Source organism: Oculina patagonica, chromosome 8, assembly GCF_052425735.1.
Source record: "Oculina patagonica isolate OP01 chromosome 8, crgOcupat, whole genome shotgun sequence".
In the NCBI taxonomy this organism is placed as follows: Eukaryota; Metazoa; Cnidaria; class Anthozoa; order Scleractinia; family Oculinidae; genus Oculina; species Oculina patagonica.
In genome coordinates, this window is record NC_135765.1 from 31,776,362 (window position 1) to 31,803,475 (window position 27,114).

Consider the following 27,114-nt stretch of genomic DNA (forward strand, 5'->3'; position numbering starts at 1 on the left):
GAAAAGGATTCATTAAAATTTTCGACGGAAACTTGTTTACTCAAAAAAATTAAGGTATCAACCTTCCTTTATAATTACTTTAATTTTAAAAGAACCCCTCATGAAAGTGGCGATCTGATGTACTTGATAATTTTAAAATTTCTAGTTTTTAATTTATGATATTTTCTACCCGTAGTTAACAGATGATTTACGCATATAATATTCGCTAATTGAATCAGACATAATAAGAGACTCGGAAAACAGTCAGTTTTAAATTACGCGTATATTACTACAGATGTTTCTCAGAAACCCGAGGGCGCAAAATTGGCTCAGTCGGTTTTATTTATCTGTCCCGCAAAAATTAACCATATATAAAAACATTAATTTAATATTTTAGACTCTGTTGCTTTATTTTAAAGCGATTAAAAATCTAGATATTTCACTCCTTAATTCTATAGTACATGTAATGTAAAAACTACAGTCTTCAATATTAGAAAGTCGAATCAGTTTTAAATATAAACATCTTTATATGGTACAGAGATTCTGTGTAGGACTTTTATAAAAGACCAGCTTTATAATTATTGTAGGTGTACGTTTTGTTCACCAACTCTAAGGCTCTCGACGGCATCTGCCTGTAAACACTTCTTCACTTTTTCCCGCTCCTTGCGAATGCTGTCAAAATGGTCTGCACGGAAGGCGGCGTAAAGTGCTTCGTTAATTTCCCGAGCTTTGAGTTCGTTTTCGCACACGACCGCATGACATTCAACGTGGTTTTGCGAAACATGGTGGTTAAACGCGAAAATATTGGAGTCCTTTTCGTAAATTAAGCCATACGAAATCTTCCGAAGAGGAATAAATGCCAATGGCTCATCTCTCTCTCGTTTGCGCTCCACGAAACTGACACCTTGGTTGCTAATTTTGATGTAGTTCGTTTGAATTGTGTTCCTGTAATCCCGGTTTCCACCTGTTTTTTTAATTTCGCGTACAGCAGCTTGAACGCCTTCAACTCCTGCTCGCGAATTTAAACAGAATCCCAGATATTTAACGCGAAAGGAAGTCTCTTGGACGAAAGTACACGAGTCACTTCGGCTGAGCCCAAGACCAGATATCTTCTCCTTGAAAGTCTCCATTGTCATCCAGTGTTACCAACTAAAATCATTCCCATTACAGGTCTTAGAAGGTTGAAGATGTTACAGTGAAAGTCACATTTTACATTGACGAGGGTAATTTTGAATGCCACCCTACTTAGAGCAATTTAGACGTACGCAGTTTGGTGGTGAATATGCTCGGGGGCTGCCAAAATAAACAGCCAGAAATTAACGTTATTAGAATTGCAAATTTGTGGGCACTAACATTCTGTAGTTTTTTTTTTAATTTTGCCTCCGGCTAGCGATGTGGCGGATTAAATCAATGTAATTTGATGAATTTTAAATAAATTCGCGACTCGATGCCGTCGAAACATTTTCAAATTTGCCTATTAAATTCTTACTATCTTGTCGAATGAACAGAACTTAATCAACACCAAAGCCGTGAGAATTGTAAGACACAAAAGTGCATGCTTCTCAAAACACAATCGTCTTTTTAAAAAAGAGCCTTTTAATAAATTAGCCTACTTATGGGCAAGGAGATTAGTCAGGGACACTTTTTTGGTATGCCTAGCTTTTTTTAATTAGTTTTCTTTATATAATAAAGAGAAACAGCAACAGCATAAATTAGAAAGGAAATGATTAATTTTTTAATGATTTCACTGCTTGACTGCAATAAGAAAAAGCCAAATCGGACAAAGATTTTCTTTTGCATTGATTAGCTTAGTTACAATAATTTCGAAAAACAAAACAGTGCACCAGTTGTGTTCTTGGGAAAGACACTTTACTCTCGAAGCGACTTTATCTGTGGTATAGAAATAGGTTCCGCACTGAAACGAAGATGAGTTATGTTTCAATAAAACGAAAGGATAAACTGTTGAATTCCGTTAATAACGTTTTAAAATTGCCTGTTTAGAACTCTTACTCAGGGTCCGTCTTTTAATATATTAAGAATAAATTGCTTGGCTTTTTTTGCCCGCGAGTTGTACTCCTGAAATATGCTTGGTTACCGCGAGTTAGCCGCAAGGAACAAAATGGGGTACGTTGTCATGGAACCATATAAGACCACCTTACCATGATTGCCATGACAACAAGACCTATTTTTCCAGCTTCCCGTTAGTCTGTAATACGATTGGAGTAGGCCGAGCTTTATTGTTCCTTATATGGCATGATTAATTGTCTTTTAAAACTGCCAACAGCGGTTTTATTGACATTCCATTTTAACGTATTCGATTTTAAATTAAAATTTTGACACGAAAGTTTCGCAAGTCTAGCAACTAGAGACTTATTTCCGGGCTGGCTATGAAGCGACGAGACAACAACAAGGAAATAGCTGAGATTTTAGAACGATTTCTATGGGTGTAATGAGATCCAAGGAGCGTAAATCAAGCATTACATCGAAAGAGCAAAAACCAAAACGCAACATGGTGAAACGCATAAGTTTAAAAAGTTTGAAACAAGAGTACGAGTTGGAGCCTGCGAGGAGCTTTATCGTTCGCTTTGCAGGAAAGGCGGAAAGAACCAACCCCGGCGGCGAAAACATTGACGAATGCCTTAAAAAACTGTACAAGAAAGTCCGAGATAATTTGAACGATTTACCTAAAGTGTGTTTAGAGATTTCTTCTACGGATGTTAAAATTCGATGGATCCATACAGGATTAGAAGGTCACGAAGATCTAGAGGTGCCATTTAATCGCGTATCATTCGTTGTGGCTGATAAAAAACATCAACTGTTCGCTTTTAATGACTTCGTTTCGCAGAAGCCGAGGAAAGTTGAATGTTACGCTTTCATCTGCAACGAAACTGAGAAGTCTGATGTTGTAGCAAACGCTTTCTCTGAGGCTTTCAAAAGCGCCCACGAACGACCTGGGAGGCGATCAAGTTTACAAGCGAAGGAAAGTGGTAATTGAATCTTCTATGTTGTAAAACTTTGACAATGGAAAGGAAGGAAATTCTATTCTATTCTGCATTGAAAGAATCTTTGCAGTTCTAATTGTGTAGAAAGTATGTTATCGTTTGCTTTAATATCAAAGCGCGAAGACACTAGCAAACAATACAATTTTACAACACAAATTGTTCATATATCAGAGAACATCGATCACTAAGTTAGTTGCAAGGAAAAGAATGAAGAAATATGGAAATTTTGTATTAAATCATTTGATCTTGAGACCATAGGCGTAAAAACTGTTCTGTAAATTTTACCGGCGAGTTTTCGACTATGCGACAAGGTGTAAAATAACCAAAACAAATCATTGTTATGTACAATACAAAACACTTGTAATTTATTCGGTTTTATATCGAGTACAAGACTATCAATTACTTTCTGAGACACCATGCAGGTTGCTGAGCAGGTTTTAATGAGAGATCTCGCCACTTTTAGACCTTTTGTGTATCACAGTTTAAAGAAACTGTACTATAGGTGTCCTTTGTAAAAGAAAATCGAGAGAAACTAAAAATAAATGAATAGGCCTGAAAATATAATGGGAACGTGATTTGCATAAGGCTTGATAAACAAGGTCATTATTGTAACCCAAGAATACGTTTACATAGCTAGACGCGAACACTTGTACAATCCACTTAGCTAAGATTTTAAAAAAAGATTTTGCCGGTTAATGGATGTGTGTTTGTCTTTTAGCCTGTACACTTGCAAACAAACGAGTTTGAGAAAAAAGACAACGAAGAACTTTAAAGAAATGAATGGAGAAGTTACAGTGCTTCCTTGGAACTTGTATGTTTGAAAAAAAGAGCAAGGTTTTATCGGATAGTGAAGCATTTTTTGAGCACTTTTTTTAAAGCTAGACTTCAGTTTTGGAACAATTTACGGTATTCTCTCCAATGCGTTTCGTCCGACTAACGCAAGCTTCCTCAGGAAGTTTTACAATTCAACACAGCCTGGACTTTTCATGTAGGCAAACACCATACTTGCACTTGTTACGAGATCTACGTTTTAGAACACGAGTTTGCGTCTAGGAAACAGGCGTTAAAATTCCGACTTAGGGAGTGACGAAGTATATTTTTGGCCATAGTTTTCGTGCCGCATGCTTCTTTTGGTTCGTCACGAATTCTTTCTTCTAAAATGTTTCGTGATGAGCTTCCTCTCTAACTCATCCTTCCTTCTAATGAGGCATTAGGCATAGCACTACTGACTAGTACGCCGACCACCCTGATCTTTTGCCACTGCCTGGCTTTCTTCTTCCTTTTGGTCTAAAGGTGGAACACACTCCCTTTAATCTCTGATTACTGCTAGTATAGAGGCCTTCCAAGGGTTTTTTTGTTGTTTTTTGTTTTTTCCAACCCCTTTTTTTTTTTGTGAGAGAATTGTCTCTTGAAAATTTTCCTTTTTTTTTTTTTTTGTTGGGGCTGGAAATTTTTTTTTTTTTGATCCCCAAAAACCTAGGCAATATGAATCTACGACAGATTGGGACGAACTTAGGACACTTCCAGGCTCTGCGCTTGATCGACCTCTTGGTAAGCGCGGGCTAGGCCAGTGAAAGCCTTCGTATCTTTCTTTTTGTTTTCCAAACTTTTCAGCCAATCACAAAAGGCCAACATCCGCACTGTGCAACTTATTTTCTTAGAAATTAAATTCAACTTAGAAATTATTTTCATTACCTTCGCATAATTTGTAAAACCATAAGAAAGCGTAGTCCATGAACATTTGAAGATCGTGATTGTTTTCTCGTTTTGTTTGTGGGGATGGTGCGGAGGCCGCTACAACACGGGCATCCCGCAGAAGTAAGCGGGTCACCCGAGGGCAGCCTGCAAACCCCGTGAAAAATTGAAAGTGACACTAGCCACAAGATCTGGCGTCACCCAGATCGTTATTTTCCTTACTCATTAGTTTAAGGCAACTGAACAATGGAGCGAACGAAAGTCTTATACGCTGATAAATTGCAATCCTTGTGGGATTTCTTGCTAACTTTTTATTATTAATTACAGTATTCGGGCTGAATTTTTTCAGCTTCATGCGCGCATATGCCAACACATTAACAGATGCTATAAATGTAAAGTCAGTTTCATAAATATCGAATGTGTTCGCAGTTCAGTAGCAGAGATATTTACAGGTCATTATAAGAGCATTCAATACGCATGCGCACAACGACTTTTCACACAAATTTTATTGAAATGACGTTAAAAGCACAGCCCTAATAAACTTTTTCCCAGATATGAAATTATCATTTAAAAATATCCGGTATGTTTAAAAAATAAAAGTAGTATAAATAAAAAAGGATTCCAATTTTACACGAGATATACTCATTATCGACGTTTGACATTTGCTGGTTTTGAACTGCGTCACCGTGGAAACGAGGATGTTTGTTGTCAATTTGAACTCATTAATTCACAATTAAGAGTAATCATCTTTTCTCAAAAATTGTCCAGTCATATTTCGTTGCCGAAACTAAAATAACACAGAACTCCAGCAGCTTATTCTGTTGCTGGTCAACAAAAACTGAATCGGCATTCATAGCGGTTTCCATGGCAAACATCGACTATGATCGTTTCTACTTCCTTGAGATGGTAAACCAGTCTGTCATTTTCTAGCATTTTGTCGCGTTGCCCAACAATTCACAGGTCACACAGTTATACTAAAGTATGGAGAGATGCGCTCGAGACTGGTAGAGCTGCCTCGTTTTAACTTTAAAGCGTGCTCTAACCTCTCAATTTCGACGATGTAGACAACCTCGTCACCAGGGAAAAAAGACGCCAATATAACTATATAAATAAAGGATTTAATAAAGCTAAATATTATGACTTGATATGCTGATCCAAATTTAGCCACAATTTAATCTAGCAAACCGTGACGACGGAGCGGAAGAATCACAAATATCTAAATATAAAAGTTTGTCTCGAGCTCAGTGAAATAAACTGCAATGAACTGATTTAAAATGGTCGCCTGGGCAAATTCCTCCAAAGTCAAATATTGCAAATAAAACAAAGAACAAAGCTAGCTGTTTGTATTCAGTCTTTGAGCGATCACATGGTGGGATTTTCTAACGAGACAATAAAAATAAATAAATAAATAAATAAATAAATAAATAAGCAAAGCAACCATAACTGGCCTATCACAACGCGCGCTCACCGCGTATCAAATGAGCCAATCAGAGCTCGCTGCACAGGAGAACCTTTTAACGCGGGTGCCAAGCGCGGGAAAATCAAGGATCTAGTTCAAGACTGGGTTTGGCTTTGCACCTGATTGGCCAAAAAAACTAACATGTTTGTTCTGATTGGTTAGCCTGAAGACTGCATCACGTGTAACTGTATAAAGCGCCTCATAAACTTTGCGTGCACGGATTTACGTTTAAGCTCCATCGCGAAACAGTGGTGTGCGCTAAACAATTCAATACAGCATAAGACCATTTCCGCTTATTTCGCGAGTTAACAATGTTACATTAAATAACACCGGTCTTTATTGTCTATCATCACAAACAACTGTCTTTAAAATTTAGCGCTTTTGACGCCATAGAAGTCCAGTGGTTTTTAAAAGTTCAATGGGTCCGACCTTTTTGAACAATAAAGGTCTGAGGTTGCCTTTTTTATTTAAATACGTATTCATATTTGTTTGTTTGGATGTTGTTGAGGAGAAAAAATAAAACAATTTAAATATCGCGAGATCGAGGTGAACATGCAAACTGAAAAGGAACTAGTACATTCTGTACTCAACAACAGCTAAGCACTTTAAAAACAACTTCTACAACAAAATTTCTCGCGATTTGAAACAGCAAAATTCGTTTGAGCTTACTTCAACGAGTCAGCTAACCGTGGGAAAATTCCTTCGGCTTAATCACCAAAAAATCATCTATAGAAAGGAGTTTTTAGTTCCTGATTTAAAGGGATTAATTTCTTACTTGTCTTAAAGAAATTATGGATGAACGTAATTTTAGAGTAATTATACAGCTTTGTAGTCTCTTGTGTTGTCACGAAATACATAATTTTTCTAAATGGTCGAAAATGTGCAGGCTATTTAGCGCATGCAACTCAAGAATAGCAGAATGGAGCCTTCGAAAGCAAAAGAAGATTAATTGAGCTCAGTGCTAGGATTGTGCTATAAACTTCAATATTTTTCACGCTTGAAAAGTGTCACAAACAGCAACGCAAATTGTGTGTCTATTTCAGCTAGAGTGGTGACGTCAACACAATTGCATACGTAAAGAAGACACGGCTGATCGCTTCGAAAAAACAGACTTTACAATATCCTGTGGATTTCCTTTACGCTTTACATCAACAAATTATTCGTCTAGAGTATTCTGTTGAATAACCTGCATTTTTTGGTTTTGATGTCACCCCGCAAAGGTATAGACACTTAGAATTTATCCTTAGCTCCTAACTACAGCATTATTGACAAGACAGTTTCGATCCAGAACTACCCGAGTCTGCAAGGCAACAGATATTTAAATACCGTGAGTATTACTTTTGAGCTTGGTGTTGAAATTGTTGTGTTTGTTTTTAGCTGGGATAAATCAAACACAGTGTTTATAATGGCAGTTTAATTGTCCACATGAAATTTTAGTCGATCGATCTTTCTTCAAAAGACTGAGTTGGAACTCAACGCAAAACGGACGGGACGAAATGTTATTGGAGGTGATCATGATTCAGTGATAAGGGTCGCTACACCTTTAAGGATAACCCACCAAGCTTTTGATATAAAAGTTTACAATCTTCTTTAGACTTGTTTTAGAAGTTATTATTGTGTACATAATTTCTTATCAAAGGTTGGATAAGCTTCCTAGCACAGATTACTTGCTTGAGATGTTTCAAAACGAAGTCAACTAATATCACTTTTACTCCTCAAATTATGCATCTAGCACGCTGTTATTTTACGAAAGCAGCGAGCTTTAAATCGCAACTGATAAATTTGCCCACCTGTAAGCGAACCAAATTCCATTCTTTTCCTCCCCACCCTTGCCAGAAGCCCTTGTTTCACAGCGTATCGCATGATGCCATGTTATTTCAGTTTGATTTTCCATATTACACCGTAGAAGGGATTATTGGCAGGAACTCTTTGGATTTTCACGCGCAGACTTGCCTTGCATGCAACACGACCCAACAGTTATTGAACTAATAAAAATTGTTATCAGCAATGCAAATAAATTAATAAGTTTCTGAACCCCTGCTAGTAACGTTATCTTTAAATTTAGAAACACCTAGAAATCTGGCACTCGCTGAATAAACTTCGCAAGTAAATATTCAAAGTACATGTTTTGAAACGTATTGTGCGGAAAAAATTAATCCCTTTCGATAGATGACCGTAGATTTTTGATAAAATTTGTTTCTTTTTAAGTGCAACACTCCAGTGGATGTCTTTGACCCTAAAAACGCTTCAAAGAAACTGTATCGTTATTTCACGCAATCATGAGTCGAAACAGTAAGACTCTGCCAAGTTTGAGGCCAAATTTATTGGTGTCATTGGCAGGAAACCATTTTAATATTGCACTCTTAAAATTTTGATTGTCGCACCGAATCTTGGAAGCAATATCGTGACAGTAAACCCATTAACAGCGCACCCGCTCTCCATATAAGGAGGCGTCAATTGATATTTGTCACTTTCAAATTCCCACCGGGACTTTTGGAAGCCATTGAAGTGCAGTCGTGCAAGTCGTGCATCACATAAGACATGTAAATTACTTGTATACATATTTCTGGCAAGCGTTTTAATTCTACATTGTTTTCACGGCTGTTTTATCTTGTCAAATATGTAGAGGGTGTGTACACATCGGAGCAAGGCGGACAAAAAGAACTTGTGTCATAGACGGACGGCTAAGGAGGCTGGAGCAAGATGACTACCACCATCGATCGAGAACAGAGTAGCATTAAAAGCCCGAGGAGTCCGGGCGCTAGATCGGGGAGTGTTGGACAATTTAGCTTTAAAGGATCTTTATACGTCGCTCGCAATGAGAAAGACTGGATTGAAATTCAGAAGAATACATTCACAAACTGGTGCAATGTGCAAATTCAACCTTATGGCGTTCAGATTACTGGCGATTTAGCGGAAGCGTTTGCGGATGGAACAACGCTTGTGTACCTTGTTGAGTCGGTTTCCACGAAGAAAGTCGGCCGATATAACAAGACTCCTAAAATGTATGCACAGAAACTCGAAAATATCACTCAAGCTCTGAAGCTGCTGGAAAGTGACGGCATAAAATTGGTGAATATAGGTAAGACGATCAAATGTTTCGTGACATGATTATCACATGCCCAGACACCTAAGCTACTGAACGACATTTTATGACCTTTTTCCCGTTCTCCGCACAGTTCGTCAATACATAGGGGCGTTAAATAAACATAACGGTGATATGTTGATTATTCAGGAGAAAGCCACTAAAAGATACATAACGAAACCATTCTAATTTTCCATGAAGTTGAAAAGAACTATAGCTACTATCAAAAAATTTCCGCACACGTTTCTCGTTACGGGGCTTGAGAACGTCTTAAGATCACGCAAGAATCAGATTATTTCGTTCACAGCAAATATTTTAAGATTTAAGAAATGCAGCGCTTCGCTAAGTTATAGTACAATTTTAGGACCCCCAGTACAAATCATGTTCGTGTACATGATTTCTAGCAAACTCGCTTGCGAGCACTTCTTCCTGCATGCGACGATATTGCACGTGAACTGAACGCACGCAAAATAAAAACGTAAATAGATAATACATTAGCGAATTGAACTTCAAATCTCTAGAGAATCTGCTTTGGAAGAACGAATCGACCATGACGCTAAGTTCTATTGTGGCCGAAATACTTTAAAAACTTTCGTTTACTGCTCCAGGCATTAAATATTTATTATATAGGTCTGCGCGTTTTACGACGAGTAATGTTTAGTTTTTCGTTTTCAGTCAAATTTTTAGTTACAGAAGTATGATTTTTTTTATTCATTGACAAAGACCGCAAACAAGGAGCCTAGAAAAGGACGACAACAATAATCTGTTTAGAATTTTGCGTCCGCAGGGAGGTGAAAACAATAAGAGCTAATTTATGTGCGGGTTTTTCGAGCCCGCATTGGTTTCATTCCAAAAATTTCCGTTGCATTTACGCAGCATTCCCGTTTACATTTTAGCGTTGTATTTAATTTTCTTCCTTAAAAAACGTCAAAAGAAAGTCTCTTCTCTTCTTTTTTCGCCAAGGTTATCGATATATGTCATTAAACTGTGTTTACATTAGCGATCGATTTTCACAGCTTGTAATTTTTATAAGCATTAGGCGCCAAGGAAATATTTGATTGCAGACCATTTATAGAGTATCGTTGTTTAGAGGTGTTATCAACCTATCGAAGTGGTGACAATTGGTTCTCACTTGATAGCTTTTGTCTTGTAACACATTCAAAACAATTGTCACAGCTCTATAGTCAAAATATTGCGCGCTTATGCGCGTACAAACCTTTATTACGGGGGCCCATTCGGTAGGTCGAACCACAACTTCCCTTTTCTCACATACGACAATTTAAATGAAGTTGATTTTTTCGCGAAAAAGAGCCAAACATAATGGATATTGCAACAGACGGGTCTTAAGAAATATTGGCCTAGCTACAGAGCACTTTCATCTTTCCTATTTTTTGGGAAATCAGTAAAAGTAGACCTCCTGCACTTTCGCGGGAAAAGTTACAATCACGATCTGTATTCAGCGGGTCACCCTTGGAGAATGGGAAGGTGACTGCTTTTAAAATAGAGGCCCATCCATCAAACCCTGGGACACGAACTTGTGGATTTTCATGCTATTTTTGAATCCACTTGAAGTTTGGACTTGCTGGAATTTTTTTCTAGTTGATATATTGTTCGCTTCAGCTACTTCTCTAAATAGCCCGCCATAAATATAAGTTTATAGTTGAAAGCCCCGTGAAAATTGTTTTGTCTGGCTTTCTTAGCTCATGTCATATTGCAGATAGCCTCCTGATGGCACTAAACCTGGTTTTATCGTTCATCTTGAATTCCCTTTCCTTGATACGCTGCTTTAAGAATATTGTTATGAATGCGGCTTTCAATTCGCGCCATCTTGTCCTTACTTGTCCTTAGTGTCCAGGCTCTCTCCTTCGGGACGTTTTGCAAAACTACAAACCTTACAGCTCGAAAGACAACTTCTGGTTTTGCTTTATTTTACTAAATTTTGATTGGTCTAGGCGCAAATAAATGACATGCGTTAAGACTGGGCGCCAATTTTTGGCTGCGAAAGGAAATTAAACGGGAATTTGGGCGGCAATTTCTAGAGCGATGCCGTCGATACAAACTATGCAAATAGCGTATGCCCCAACGAACTAAGAGCACATGTTCACAAAAATCAAACAAATTCTTGGCTAGTGTCGAAAAATGGATTTCGCTTCATATTCTTACCACAGGTAGGCCTTAATATAAAACGAAGCACTGTATACTTTGTTTAGCTGAATATCGATTTGTTTTCGAGAAAATCGAAAATACTTGAATACCGCAAAAATGACGCTTGCGGAGCTCAAAATTTACGCCGAGTTTGTAAGCTTCGCGTCAAAAAATAAAGCACTCTGGATGGAAAATACCTCTTAAATATTGAAGAAGGACATCAAATCAGTAGGTCGAAAGAAAAAGCAATTTTAGCTCTTCGAGTCCTTTTATTTACAAAATATAATTAAATTTATTTGTCACACTTTTGTTTTGATTCAAAATAGGTCAAACTTATCGCTTAATTCAAGTATGTGCGAAGCGAAACAATTAGTCGAAATTTGGTATTCAAAAGATATATGATTGTTCTTTACGATACCAGAAGGATTACCTGATCAACTCACAGATTAGGAGTTTATTTCATTTTTTCTATTATCCAGGCAACGAAGACATCGCCAATGGAAACGTGAAGCTGATTCTGGGTTTGATATGGAGATTAATTCTTCATTATCAAATCAGTTCAAGTGGAAGTGCATCCGGGAAACAGCTTCTTCTGCTTTGGCTCAAAAACGCCATCCCTGACATTGGAATCAGAAATGTCACAACCGACTGGAACGATGGAATCGCTTTAAGCGCGCTCAATGAATTCTGTCAAGCAGGCCTCTGCCCGAACTACAAGAGTCTGAATCCCGACGCGCGGCTGTCTAACACGAGTGATGCCATGAATGCCGCAGAGAAAAACTTTAAAATCCCGAAAGTGTTGTCTCCAGAATTCTTCGTGAGTCCGTACGTGGACGAGTTGAGTATGATGACGTATTTGTCGTATTTCACGCAGCCGGGGTCCATCGGAGAGAAGCGAACACTGGAGTTCATTAATGAGACGGCACCAGACTTAAACGTGCGAAACTTCAACACGGATTGGAACGACGGGAAAAAGTTGTGCCAGTTCTTAGAATCTCTGTGCCCTGGAATTATCCCGGATTATGAAAATATCGATCGCAACAGTCCGCTGGAGAACGCTACATTGGCGTTGAGTGTAGCAGAGGAGAAATTTGGTGTGAGGAAAGTGATGACACCCGAGGAGCTCGTCAACCCTGATGTAGACGAGCTGAGCATAATGGCGTACATGCTTCAATTCCGTACATGCGCCAAACTGCAGAGCCATGCACACATCTTCAAGGCGGAAGGAGCGGGGATCAAGCGGGGCTACCGGGGGAAAACATCCGAATTTTTCATTCACGGGCGCAAAGATATCGGATTTGACGGAGTGCGCGTCGACATCAGAGGCCCGAGCGGGGAAAAGGCGGTGCCCGTGGAAACACAGCCCGAACCCGACGGATCTCTCCGATGCCGGTTTGTTCCCTTTGAAAGTGGTATTCACACGATTTCCATCAAGCATGTCGGAAAGGAGATTCCCAATGGTCCGTTCAAGGTCATGATGCATGAAAACGTGGCAGACGTGCAGGTATCTGGAGCGGGAATCAAAAACGCCGTCCTCTTCAAACCAGCAGAGTTCATTGTTCAAACAAAAGACGAGAACTCGCCCCCGGTGTCGGCGGTGGTGGAGGGACCCACAAAGACCGCGCACTGCACCATGGAACCCCTGGGGAATGGAAAGTGGAGGGGGAGTTTTGTCCCGCGGGAAGTGGGAGAGCACAAGGTTCGCATTGAGGTCGGAGATACCCCGTTACTTGGCAGCCCCTACATAACTAAAGTAGGAGACCCGACCAAGTGTAATGTGGCTGGAAACGGTGAGTAGGACGTTGTTTTTACTTTTGTCACGCTTTTTTTACTTTTTGTCTCGTCACGCTAAGATTGCGTGACGCGCAAATATCAAATCTAACTGACGCTTACTGCGTAAATCAAAAGGCAAGGTTTACATAAAAAATCGGTCAGGGATAGCAGATATTTCTTACGTCGTTTGTAATTAGTGGCAAAGGTGATAAGCAAGTTTTGATTCCTTACTGAAACAATTTGCTCTTTTAAACTAAGAGAGGGACAGATTGCGTGATGCGGAAAAAGATCGGTTGTGTAGGACGCTGGAAACAATCGCTCACTTATTCGAGACTTCTGCATTTTTTTCAGAAACTGCCCGCAATCCGTTGATAGGACGTCCAGCTTCCTTCGATGTGGACACGTCTGGCGCGGGGTTAGGGGAACTGGCCATCCAATGTCGGGGCCCCTCGGGGAATGTCCCGGTCGACGTGCGACCGACTGGGCCCGGGAAATACAACGTATCGTTTATTCCAAACAAGCCCGGGGAGTATAACATACACTTTGTGTTCAATGGAGATGATATTCCGGGGAGTCCAATAAAGACCATTGTGAGTGATCCCAACAGAATTGTTGCGCACGGAGAAGGACTTCATCAGGTAGGACATGGAATATTTCATAAATATTTTACAAAAAATAAGAAACAATCCTAAATTTATGGCTTGGACTTTTTTTTATCGTATCCATTGTAGGGTCGGGTATCCTTTGCGCGCGCGCTTTCGTAGGAAAATTTACCAAATAGCGCGACGTGAACTTGAATGGGGCGAGATTAGCCGGCCAAGAAGCCTAGAGAACCTCGGTTTGAGATTGGTAGAAAGCAGTAGCCTTCACGAAGAAGTCTTCAAGCATAAAGTTAGGATTAACTAAGAGTAGTACCTCATTTCTCATCGGTTAGTTATATAGTCGAGTAGACGAGCACGCGAACGAGCGCGAAATAATCTCGCACGATTTTCTCACCCGGGCGTGCGCGAAAATCTTGCGCTGAGGTAATTTTCGTGCTTGCTCGCGTGCTTGCCAACTCGGCTAATTTACCCTGAGAAAAATGAACGATAACTCGTAGTCTAAAAAATCGAAAATTCAGGTACTGTATTTAAAAACTAAACTAAAGCCTTACCTAGTACAGAAGAGAGAAAACGCCACATACTTTTGCGGGTTTGATCATTTCACATTTTCAGTTTGTCCTGTGCGCAAAATCTACCTTGCCTTACTTTAATCTTTACTATTTTACCCTATGTCATTCCAGGTAACCACCGACTCTGAGGCAGAATTCTTCATTACTCTTCACGGCGCAGGTGACGGGGAACTGAAGGTTTACGGTGAGGCGCCTTACGGGCACTTTCCTGTGGATCTACTACAGTCCCCTAAGGAAAAGGACACCTATATTGTGCGCTACACCCCAAGGGGCGTGGGTGAGCACAAAATTCATATCAACTTTGCTGGGGAACCAGTAAAAGGCAGTCCATACATAGTGAAGGTAAGAAATAACACGCCAAGTCGTTGTTAGTCTCTCCCCCTCTCTATTCCGCCCGTAAGTTAGCCAAGGGAAATGGGATGATTTCGAGGAACTAAAAAAGCAGTGCTTTGATCACAGAAAACCCTTAAGCAATCTGGATGTTTGGGATTTTGTAGAACAGAACCAGAAAAATGATAGGAACCTATTAGGAAGTGAGGATGACTAACGATGGCGAGGATGGAAATGGATTACAATATGAGCAAAACTTAAAAACGGGAAGGTCACGCTTTCGAGTCTCTTTGTATAACGTAGAAATCCTATAGAAACCCGGGATAGAAACTTGCTTTTCAACTTTTTCGCTGGGAATGAAAAGTTCCATAGCATCTGCAGACATAAAGTATAGTTTTTTTTTTGCAAATCGTATACCGTAAAATTCCGCTATAAGCCCCCTCCGCTAATAGGCCCATCTACCTGTTGACAAAAAAAAAAAAATACGCCCGATTATAAGCCCCCCTCCCAAGATTGTTCCAAATATTGAAATGAATTTAATTTATTATGGTTTTTTTGAAGCTTAATTTAAAAACAGTTTTTAAATGAAAAAGGTATTTCGATCAACGCTCATATCGAAACGTTTTTTATTCCGCTTATAAGCCCACTTCGGATTTAGGCCCTCCCGTTTACAAGCCCATCCAAGAACCCTGTATGAAGCCCAGGGATTATAAGCGGGATTGTTAGGGTACTCGGTGTTCTTCTAAAATTGATCGAAAACATGGAACGATATTAAAGGAGCTGTTTTTAAATTAGGTGGCAGATCCCAGACAAGTCACACTGGAAACGCGTCAGTTGGAGCGCGAACCGAAGCGCTTCACCGTGCGTCACGAGGTGGACATACCTGTACAGGTGCCTGACTCTGCTGGAGAGGGCCAGCTCGAGGCTTCCGTTATGGGCCCTGACCAATCGAGTGTCCCATCCAGCGTGACGAAGGAGGACGATGGGTACCATCACATCCGGTTTGTGCCTCGTCAGACAGGAGAACACAGAGTAATGGTCAAGTACGGTGGGAAGGAAGTGTCCAGCAGCCCATACGTCATCAAAATCCGGGACTCTACTAGTATGAAGGTCAAGGTCACTGAAATGGAACAGATGAGGACTGGGTATTCCGCTCGGAAAGAGGTTCGTGATTTCTACGTAGGAACTAACAAAAATGGTTTATGAAGATGAGCAGACAGGTGGGAAAAGAATTTTGATTTTTCTGTCCCGCCGGATGTTGATCTCATCTTCATTATTTATTACCGAGCTTAAAATTTACCATCTTTATTATTTAATAATGATTTAATTTTGTAAATACCTCTAGAATAGTGTTTGACAAATGACAGGAAGCCTTAAAAAATTTAGGATGACTAATGACGGCGGGGATGGAAGTTGGAAATGGATTACAATATTGGTTAAAATGAAAACACGAGGCTCAAACTCCTTGATTATTTTGCAAGCTGGAGTCGGGGTTTCCACATGAAAAACCACCGAGCCGAGTGGAGGTAGTAAATCTTCGAGGCATTTCGTTATTTGTTAGTTTTAAGCACATACCTGTTATATTCTTGTTTTAGGTTGATGTTCCTATCGAGGTCCCAGAAGAAGTTGATGAAATCTCTGCTTCAGTTCAAGATGAGGATGGTAAACCTGTCAAGTCAACACTGACCCTTGAACCCGACGGCTTATACCACGTGAGGTACAAACAGATGTGTTGCGTGACATTTTTAAAACTCTTGCGTGACTTACTGTGGTTAGGTCATAACCTGCGATCAGGCGTTATTTTTCTCGCGGCGGAGAAAGCCTGATCGCAGGTTAGTTAGGTCACGTTATTTTCAACAGAATCGATATGTTACGAACTGGTGTAAATCTATTTGAAACCTTGGAATAATTGTTTTAAACGAGAAAGAAAACAACAGGATCAAAATGATTAGAAGTATAGAGAAGTGCAGATAGTGAAAATCGACGAAGACTGAATTGCAAAACTGGATAATTTCTGTGAGATCGTGCGGTAAAACGTTCTCAAAACTTGACTTATTCTTCTTGATACTCCGTTCAGTGTACAATCAAAGAACCTTAGGAGCGCCGAAGCTTGTTATTAAAGCATGAGGCCCTGTTCTATCGCACTTCCCGTCGCTGTCGGTAGTTGAATTGATGGAAAATTGCTTGTCCTTGTCGAAAGTTAAGATTTTCCAAAAGGGTCGTCGTTTGTCGAGTTTTTTTTATGTGCTGTCGCTACTTTTTTGGCCGTGTCGCTTTATGGGATTCACCCTGACGGGGCCTCGAGCATGCCGATTTTCTCAGTCGCTGTAAAGCTCAAAGTTTATTCGTTTTTGCTGTCAAGACGTCTAATGAATTGTTCATGCTTTAGGTTTGTTCCTTACAAGCCCGGCCGCTATACAGTTGATGTCCGGTGTGGAGGACAGTCCATAGAGAACAGTCCTTTTGTGATGAAAATCTCAGAAGCCGAGACAGTGTCAGTAAAACTGAAAGAGTTCGAGAAACAGGTACGTAACTCGCTCCTGTGTCTAAATTACTAGACAGTGCCGACATGTTCGCGGTGTTCGAGCGCGAAAATTTGAAATGGATCTTTTACCCCTTGCTATCGGTCTTTGCAGTAACCGCAGAGAAGGAAGAGCTTCTTCCTTCTTCCTGAAGTCAGTTGAGAGTAAGAGTATGCAGCAGTACTTAAAGAAAATCATTTACTAGGAGAGGTTTCTTGTTACTCGTATTTTTCACTGTAAACGACGATGTCTGACTACATAAGCATCGTTCTAAGCCCGGGCCAAACGAGGATGAGAGTTGATGAGAGTTGTCTCTCATGAGAGTTTTTATGAGAGACTATCATCAACTCGGGCCAAAGGAAAACGAGAGTGTTAAACTCTCGGCATCGACTCTTACGAAAAATTTGAGCACGTTCAAAGTTGATGAAAGCGCATGAGAGTCGAGGAGAGTGCATGGGAGTTCCATGCCAAACGAGAGCGAGAGTTTGTACTCTCATCAACCTCATCCTCGTTTGGCCCGAGCTTGAGAAGGGATACACATCCATGCCCCTACATCTTAACAATTTTCGCTACTTGCAGGGACTGTCACTTGCAGGATCAATTTTGCATGGCAAGTGAAAGAACATGAACTTATCGGTTGTCTATGTTCATAATACGCTTTTGTCCTATCTTTCTCGTACGGTCATTATTTAAACCACTCTCCCCATCCCTAAATGACATAGTGACCTGTCTCCCTTCCCCTCCCATGACAGGGTGAAGTTCGTTATCACGTGGGGTACGAGGTGGATGTACCAATGGAGATCCCGTCCGAGGTTGATGAAGTGTCCGCTGCTGTGTATGACCCGGATGGAAACAAAGAGAAGTCCAGCTTCAAGAAAGAACCCGATGGTCTTTATCACTTGAGATTTACACCAAAAAAGATAGGACAGTACAAGGTCAGTACAGACTGATCAAGATCTATTTTCTCCTTGTAAGATCAATGCATGTTGATCTTTGTAATTTTTTTTGCAAGGAGATCGAGATCGAGAGATCGAGATCTTGTTTATTTCTCCATCCAAGGAGACAGATGAGGAGGATAAACGGAAAATCATCAACTAGGAAATGTTGTCTTGATGTACAATAAATTCTCAGAACTGGCATTAAAATAAATGTGTGGCAGGTTGTAAGGAGAATTAATATTTTGAACCAGACGACGAATAGGGTTAAGTGTTGTTTCCCTATGAAAAGTAAGTAAGGATTAGTTAGGAAATTATACCGCCGACCAGTTAGCTCAGTTGGTAGAGCGCCGGACTACCGTGCGGGAGGTCTCGGGTTCGAGTACCAGACCGGACTATTACTTAGGGTCTTAAAATAACTGAGGAGAACGTGCTGCCTTTGCAATGACATCTGCAAATGGTTAGATATTCTAGTCTTCTCGGATAAGGACGATAAACCGTAGGCCCCGTCTCCTGCATCTTCAGTGTTACAGTCAGCAGGGGATGTAAAAGAACCCACTCACTTATCGTAAAGAGAAGGGCATGGAGTTCCGGTGTTGTGGTCTGGTCTTTGCCCACTGTACTGTGTACTGTGAAATGCTCGGAGATACTAGCTGTATAAGCTAGAAAAAATCGAGGGTAAACAAAGTGATGATGATGATGATGATAAACTTGATTTGCTGTTTAACTTGAGTGCAAAAGGGAGCACGCACGGTTTGAAAAATTGAATTTAAAATTCGGATTGTAAAATTGCAATATAGTTGTTCATGCCAGGCTGAAACCCAGGGTACTTCAAAACAAGAAGAGACTTCAAATTTGCGTGTGTCATAACCATTCTACTTATATTTCTTCCATTTTTAGGTTGACATTCGCTGTGGAGGACGCTCCGTAGAAAACAGTCCTTTCCCGTTAAACGTGGCTCAGCCTAACACAGCAGTGGTTCGACTGCGCCAACCAGAGGAGTCTGAGAACAAGTACTTAGTCCGCCGCGAACTCGACATCGCACTCGACGCTGCAGAAGGAACTCGAAACATGTCTTCATATGTCGACGGACCTGACAACGAGAATGTGCCTTCATCGTTTGATAAAGGAGACGATGGGCTGTACCATGTAAAGTTTGTGCCTTATCAACCAGGAACGTACAAGGTAAGGACCCGGTGAAAAATGCGTAACTGTCGTGAAACTAAAACCGAAAGAAATTGTAGATCGAATCACATGGCCGCAAAGGGAGATTTTTTCGACTTCCTCCTGGAGAAGGCGGAAATCGAAGTCGAAATATTATACAGTCGAGTAAATGTTCTACGCAGGAACTGGTTTAAACCGAGCAGAGAATTTGAGGTTTTGATATAAGTGGTGTTGAAAACGATCGTATCAATACGGTCAACGAGACTGAATGTTTTCTGCAAAATTAAGTAAAGCATATTAATATATTAATGAAACGGGTTAGTTTGTATTTGATCAGCCTTAATACAGTCGGTGAAAACTGTTTTATCATCGGTGAAATTTCTGGACGTTTTTCTGTGTTCTTCATGGGTGGTGCGCATGGCCACTTCTGTAGGTACCTCTGCACTTGTTTTCACGTTTACCGCCCATTCTCGATCCCAGAGTCTCGGTCGTTTTTTTATTGGCCTCCCCGCCGTCAGTCATGCACAAAGGAGAAGTGCTCTGGAGTAGAGAATGGTTTCCCGCCCTTTCATCTGCCCACGCGGGAGTTCTTATATATAGCAGCATAAATATATTTTCTGTTTCTCTGTCCAGGTCCATGTCAAAAGTGACGGCGTTCCAGTGGCCAGCAGTCCTTTCCTAATCAAAGTCGGTGACCCAGGCAAGGTACAAGTTGCGCATGTGCGTAGCGAGGAACTATTTGCCGAGCGGGTCATCAAGAACGAGGTGGACTTGGCAGTAGAAAGCCCGTATGACATGAACGATCAAGACTTCTCCGCCACGGTGACTAGCCCGGATGGAGAAAACGTGCCATGTCACGTGAGCAAGGGAACAGACAATCGTCATCACGTGAAGTTCACTCCACACAAACCTGGTCCATATAAGGTAAAACACTAATTTCACGGAAATGTAAGTTTAATTCGCTATAACAGTCGGGGAACAAGTGCCAGTTGATGGCGACATCTACTTCTCCGAGAAGTGACTGAGCCCGCGGTTTTCGTCCCAAAAGTTGCTAAGCAACATGACGTATATGTACGCGCGATTGCTTTCGGAGTACTCGTGAACACACGCGCTAGTTTTTGATAGGATAAAATAATTCGGAAATTCTTCGAAAGCTTTAACGAAGATTTGCCAAAACTAGCACTTATTCCCCCGACTGACACGCTGGCTAATCACAGACGACACAGACAATCCAGTGAACCAATCAAAACTTGAAGCAAATTCATGTAGCCGGCACGAAGCGCGGGAAAACACGTGTGAGAGCAATCCACGATAAAGTCACGAATGTTTTTGGTTTTACTTCTGATAGTTTCAAACGTTGCGCAAGTTTTTTTAAACCATGCAAAACAGAAATAATTACGAACTAATTGCTTTCGGCGCTCAAGTGGGGAGCAGGGATAGCGCAGTGGTGAGAGCGCTCGCCTCCCACCAATGTGGCCCGGGTTCGATTCCCGGACCCGGCGTCATATGTGGGTTAAGTTTGTTGTTGGTTCTCGTCCTTGCTCCGATGGTTTTTCTCCGGTTTTCCTTCCTCCACAAAAACCAACACTTCAAATTCTAATTCGATCGTGAATCCGAGGGCCACAGGTTTGTCAGTCGCAAAACTGTTACATGCAACCCTCGTAAAACAAAGTTGATTTGTTTTTATTTATTAAATTGAAAACGCTACAAGTAAACGAAGAACACTGTGACGCATTAATTTACTTTGTTATCATCTTTATGAACAGGTGGATGTTCGTTATGGCGGCGAACCGGTTCAAGGCTCTCCCTTTACAGTCAACGTCACCGAACAGGCCCAGGGAGCACAAATAGTCAATTTCGACCAAGCCGATCATCGCTTCTTCGAGAACCGCGAGGCGGACATTCCAATCATGATCCCAGAAGGCTCCTCAGCAGATTATCTAAAATGCCGTGTGACTGATCCAGAGATGGAGCTACTTCATAACGAGCTGTCATACGACCCAGCCACCAACTTGTACCACGTGCGATTTGTACCTCTGAGGCCTGGGCGCCATAGGGTAGATGTGGAGTATGACGGAGTGCCGGTAGAGGGTTCACCGTTTATGATGAATATTGAAGGAAGTGAGGGACATAAGAAAGTATTTGCGTCAGGAGATGGACTTAAAGGAGGTAAATGAAACAATGAGTTTTGTTATTTTTTCCCTGTATAGTAATTAAGCCGAGGGCTAGGTTTCTTCAAAGGACTCGAGAGTGTCAGTTGGCTCTTAGTATGTAACCAGTAGTCTACCCCTCTTCATCAAACCCATGAAGAAAGTATCTTGTGTGTTGACGTTTCATTTTCCAACCCGATTCAGTTTGGACACTTAACTCTAAACTCCACTAAGATCCTTTCTTCTTTACATGTACTTGTTGGTTGCCAGTAACGTTATCTCCTATTTGTCGGTTAACATTTAATATTTCTTCATTGGACCCTAAACGCTCAAGGCTTCCTTGAATGATGAAAATAAAGATCTTTTGTCTCGATTTTCGTTCGAAAGTTTAATTTTCATCAATTGGACTCCTTTCTCTTTGTTAACGGTTGAAGGTTAAACGTTTCTTTAGCTGATGAAAAGTCTCTTAGTTAATCGATGGTGGAAATTAAGGCTATTTGATGACATACCCAACGGATTTCCTCTTAACTCGTTTGGCTTTATTACTCACAGGCATGGTGAACGAGAAGATAGATTTTATGGTGGATGCACGTAATGCAGGCCGCGGGAAGCTGACAGGCAAGCTGACTGGAATCAAATATCACACGGACGTGGAAGTGAATGACTTGAAGGACGGTCGGTACGCATGTCATTACCTTGTGCCTCAGCCGGGCGCTTATGTCCTGTCGCTCATGTGGAACGGACAACATATCCCAGAAAGCCCTTTTAAGGTCACCATCAGAGAAGCACAGGTCATGCAAGCGAAGAGTTGTTTTGTTGAAGGTAAGAAAATACCTTAAGTCGTCTTCGTCGCTGTTAAAAGGTTAAAGGAACTATGTCACGGGAATTTCGCAGATTTTTGGTTAAACTGTTCTGAAGTTTGTGAACACCTAAAGGAAGATGTAACCTTAATTTGCGGATATAAATCAAGCTACGGCAATAAATATCGATTTTTTGAAGACGCGCGGAAACAATTTGAAAAGTTTAGCCGTAATTTTTCAAGTTGAAATCCATCCGAGCCATCTGCAGCCAAAGATGCTCGTTAACAGTTTCAGTGCTCTAATATAGCAATTTTTAATTAAAAGATGGACTATATTATTTTGAGGCTTCCTGCGACATAAATATAAATTTGGCTGTTCAAAAATCTGGTAAAATTCGTGACATAGTCCCTTAAAGTCTACGTTCGAGCCAAGTGGTCTATCAGGCAGGCGCTTACTTATTCCCCCCCCCCCCCCCCTGGATGGGATGCTAGTCCATCCCAGTGTTATCCACAGCTTTTACCCATTTTACACCTGGGTGGAGAGGGGTACTATGAGAGTAAAGTGCCTTGCCCAAGAACAAAATACAATAACCGGGAGTCCAGCGCACAGCTCTATATCCAGTAAAGCCACTGCGCATGCAAAAAACTTGGGTATTTCGCACATTCTCAAGGCGTCCTAACACCGAACTTGAAAGTTGAAGCAAAATTGAAAGAGTTGTTATCGAGACACTGTTGTACTGTGAAAACAAGCAATTTATTTGGTTTTGATTGAGAATTTCCAACCCTTGAAATCTTCGAGGCAGACGTCCAGAGTCATTTTTCTTTATTTTGTTTAAGTCACAGTGCGCATGCTTATGAAAGCCTCGAATATATTTGCTATAACATTACTGACCTATTACATTTAAATCTTTTTTAAGGGTCTTTAGTTTCATTTGTTAGTATTTCAGCGGCAATTAGATAAATTAGCGAATTGTAATTTGCAGTGCAACTTAGCAAGACCTCCCACAAAGATTGCAATGTGTGGGAGTATAACAGTTTTGCTAGACCCATTGTCTGGTTGCCTTAAACTAATGAGTAAGGAAAATAACGATCTGGGTGACGCCAGATCTTGTGGCTAGTGTCACTTTCAATTTTTCACGGGGTTTGCAGGCTGCCCTCGGGTGACCCGCTTACTTCTGTGGGATGCCCGTGTTGTAGCGGCCTCCGCACCATCCCCACAAACAAAACAGGGAAATAATCAAGATTCTCGAGTGTTCGTGGGTTAAGCTTACTTTTCGTTTTACGAATTGTGCGAATGCAATGAAAAATAAGTTTCAACGTGCGAATGCCGACCTTAAAAACAATTTCTATTTGTATAAAGCACGTTAGCCTGGGAAGGAAGTAGATAAATTTCGATAAATTACATGTACAGTTATTGGTTGTATGACAAGGTGAAAAGTTTTGATCAAAAGTGAATTCCTTGGCCAGAATAAAGATGATAAGTAAGTCTCTACTCATCCTCGGAGTCCCTGGGCAGCTAGGTCGGGGCGAAACAAAGTTTAAATGGTCACTACTGTGTTCCAATTTAAACACTGTCCGTAAACCTAACCGAAAGTTAGAAAACAAAACACTTGAGACCGTTATTTTACAAAATCTCTACTGTTTATAAAATTGCTACGTGTGAACGGTTGACTTGAACAGTCTACAAAAAGCCACTCAAGACCAATAACAATGAAATATTCAAGCAAAACCAACCGACAAACTAACAAACAAAAACACGCTTTTAACCTGTTCAACTCGTTTGACCATCAGGGTCCATGCTCAAGGAAGGTGCCGGTGCTACAGTGGGCCAAGCTATGGGGTTCAACATAAACAGCAAGGATGCAGGCCCGGGCCAACTATATGTACGCTGTCAGGGACCCTCAAAGGACTGTGATTGCAGCGTGTTTGACAACAAGGACGCAACCTACCAAGTACAGATCTTCCCTACAGAAGTCGGGAACCACCTCGTGTATGTGGAGTGGGGCGGAAGGCCCGTTCATGGAAGCCCGTTTTTGGTGCGCGTGGGACAGCCCCCGGATCCCAGTAAAGTCCGTGTTTATGGTATGTGTTTTTCCGCGGTAAAACAATTTATTAAGCCTGGTTTTCACTAGTGACGCAAGCACAATTGCAAGCACACACCCAAGCATATAACAGCTCTTATTTCACGGTAAAAGCGGCCTCGACGCAAGAATAAGCACATGCGCAAGCAGAAACACAAGGATCAAAATTTTTCCTTTTCTTTTGCTTGCGCTTGCGTTCGCGTTATGCCGTGTGAAAACGAAACACCACATAAGTACGACGTCTCGCCGTGTCTGCCTAATGTGCTTATGCTTATGTCGACGTTCGTTTTCACTTGACACAAACTACTTATGCTTGTGCTTGTGTCGCTTGTGTTTGCGTTTGTTATTGTATCAAATTCTTTTCTTTTACTTTGAAGTCTAATTCTGGCGTTTATTTTCTGTACTAAATTATTTTGATTATACATTGCACTTGATGACTTGACCCATCCCATTAACGTAAACATTTTCCCAAAGCGTTTAGACTCTACCCTGTAATAACACGGGTTTGGACCTTAAAGCGAAGCATGCCCGTATAAGATTTTTTCGAGTACAATTGACAATTCGAGCGTCTGGGACCTTTGACAAAAAGCTGCATCATGTTGCTTAAGACTTTTCCTAGTCTTCAGTTTGTGTTTGACTTACAATGGCATCTGTGTTTGTTTTTCTCGGCAGGCCCTGGATTGGAAAATGGATTGTTAAGAAGTTTCAAAGGTGAATTCCTCGTAGAAACCAAAGGCGCAGGGCCTGGAACACTCAAGATCAGAATCCATGGACCTCGAGGAGCCTTCAAGGTGGAAATGTACCGGGACACATCAAAGGAGCGTTCTATTGGAGTGCGTTACAACCCCACCGAGCCAGGACGTTATATAATCAACATCAAATGGGCCGACCAACATATACCCGGGAGCCCTTTTGACGTCACGATAGTTGAAACTAGAGAAGAACTTGAATCGCTTAACGAATTGAAGGATAATGCGGTTCTTTTTCAACAAAGAGACGCTAGGCTGTAGGAGACTGGTAGCTAGTGTTGTTAAGCTTTTCCCCAGGCGCTCCTCGGTCAGTCAAATCCAAGATGGCGACCGCACAGATAAAACACTGGGGTGTGTTTAATATTGCCATCTTTAAGAATTTGTCTGATCGAGAACTGCCTTTATTTCAAATACGGATGCGTTATATCGCGATCGTGTTAATTAATATTTAGCTGGTTAGTCAGGAGAATTGGTGCCTTTATTGGTGGAAAACTGCCGACTGCGGCTGCTCTTTCGTAAAAAGGGGAAAGTTCAGTGCTCAATAACACGACGTGCAAGCTGACGAAGCCACTTTTGGGCGTGCTCGCGAGCGCTTCCTAAGCTGATTGGCTAATTAAACAAGCGGAAACTCTTCGGTTGTTTTTAAAAAGATTAAAACTGAAAACGGCACTTTTTTTGTAGTATTTTTTGTGAATTTCTAGTTTTATACACTGTTTACAAACGGACACAGAACCCTTGAAACAATCCGCAGAGAGTGTAAGCTCGTAAAACTAATCAAATTACGCCACACATGCTAGCCCTTTTTTTGATTGGCGGAAGACAACATCTTTGATTGACAGAATGGTGGTTTGGTAGGGTTCTCCTAAAGATTCTTAGCAAACGCCAGAACAAGGAAACTGTTTAACTGGGTCGGGATATCTTCGCTGTCCTTAAGAAAAACAGCGTAATTTAACGGCGCACAAAACTGTCCAAGTTTTAATCGGTTTGTCGGGCCTTTGATCATTAACTGTTGCGCCACACTAGATTATAGCTGCAAGCCTTTATTTACTCACAACAAGTATAAGTCATTAAAACAAATAAATAAGCCGAACTGGATAGCATTAACGAGGCGAATTAAAACTCCAGTAACAAAACCTTAAACCCATAATTTAGTAATATCTGTAGACGGCGGCAACTACAGTAGTTTTTTTTACGTAACTTGTGAGGCAAAACGAATATTTGCAAGTCGCGACGTGGGAATGTATATTTGTTGGCCAGAATCCCAAATAATTCTATTTAAAGTAACTAAGCTTTATATTTATACGGTACTTAGGCTAGATAAAATCTGCTTCATGCGTTGTTTTGAGGTCTTTCAATATATATCAGCGTGTTTTGCACAAAAATATCATGTGATCAAAAATAGAATTTAATCTATTTAGAGGCTATTTCGATTAATACCACCCCTTTCTTTCTCGTTTTAGTAAACTACATCGTACAAAAAATTTGGTTCGAGCTTAAGGGATGGGCATGTTATTAGTTCATTGTTTTTCGAATAATTGAAATTTTTGCTGATTAATGCAACAAAAATAACAGTCCCGAGGGAAGGATGCGAAGGGTGTTCAGTATCGTGTGTTTTTTATTTAGGTTCATGAAATTATGTACGTAAACATACAGCATATGGGCGCACACTGAAAACAACGTCAGGAAAAAATGACGTTAGTTGTATGGGTAGTGAAGTATAGAAAACGACATGAAATTCATGTTGATAATAGAAATGGACAAGAAATGTACAAGGCTTTCCTATTTTACAAGATGCACTCGAAAGGTTTTAGTTAGATTTGTTACTAATTTGTAAATAAAAGTCTATTTTGGCCAGACGTGTGTTGCTTCAAGTTATGTCGTTGTGTCCTCCTAATCAGAGTAATTAACTCTGTCCTAATCCAGTTCCCAGATTTCTTTGAAGCGACCAAAACTCCCCTTCACCGCGCCAAAGTGATGTGGATACGAGCTACCTCTCATATTCCCCCCTCTATTGGACAAAATCTGAGATGTTGATAAAGCAAGCTTGTCATACAAAAGACACATTTTATGAGGCG

At 40.8% G+C, this 27,114-nt stretch overlaps 3 protein-coding genes and 2 non-coding genes across 5 annotated transcripts; 3 read left to right on the plus strand and 2 right to left on the minus strand.

Moving 5' to 3' along the window:
* Window positions 1-327: 327 nt before the first annotated feature.
* LOC144662384 (uncharacterized) lies at window positions 328-1,283 on the minus strand. Its single transcript, XM_078523178.1, has one exon. The coding sequence runs from the start codon at window positions 1,113-1,115 to the stop codon at window positions 558-560; it is 558 nt and encodes a 185-aa protein (XP_078379304.1). The 5' UTR covers window positions 1,116-1,283; the 3' UTR covers window positions 328-557.
* A 995-nt stretch (window positions 1,284-2,278) lies between these two features.
* LOC144662192 (low density lipoprotein receptor adapter protein 1-A-like) lies at window positions 2,279-3,545 on the plus strand. The gene has a single exon (XM_078522952.1). It carries the CDS (start codon window positions 2,420-2,422, stop codon window positions 2,972-2,974), a length of 555 nt encoding a protein of 184 aa, XP_078379078.1. The 5' UTR covers window positions 2,279-2,419; the 3' UTR covers window positions 2,975-3,545.
* A 1,217-nt stretch (window positions 3,546-4,762) lies between these two features.
* On the minus strand, window positions 4,763-4,915 carry LOC144664545 (U12 minor spliceosomal RNA). The gene has a single exon (XR_013572825.1). It is a non-coding gene; the product is annotated as a U12 minor spliceosomal RNA (small nuclear RNA).
* Window positions 4,916-7,262: 2,347 nt separating this feature from the next.
* Window positions 7,263-26,893, plus strand: LOC144663807 (filamin-A-like). Its single transcript, XM_078524869.1, has 15 exons — window positions 7,263-7,462; window positions 8,762-9,217; window positions 11,845-13,155; window positions 13,490-13,776; window positions 14,421-14,651; window positions 15,435-15,803; window positions 16,235-16,356; window positions 17,029-17,164; window positions 17,914-18,096; window positions 18,997-19,281; window positions 19,894-20,184; window positions 21,027-21,429; window positions 21,963-22,232; window positions 24,001-24,291; window positions 24,963-26,893. The coding sequence occupies exons 2-15, from the start codon at window positions 8,839-8,841 to the stop codon at window positions 25,298-25,300; spliced, it is 4,896 nt and encodes a 1,631-aa protein (XP_078380995.1). The 5' UTR covers window positions 7,263-7,462; window positions 8,762-8,838; the 3' UTR covers window positions 25,301-26,893.
* On the plus strand, window positions 23,267-23,419 carry LOC144664547 (U12 minor spliceosomal RNA). Its single transcript, XR_013572826.1, has one exon. It is a non-coding gene; the product is annotated as a U12 minor spliceosomal RNA (small nuclear RNA).
* Window positions 26,894-27,114: the final 221 nt, after the last annotated feature.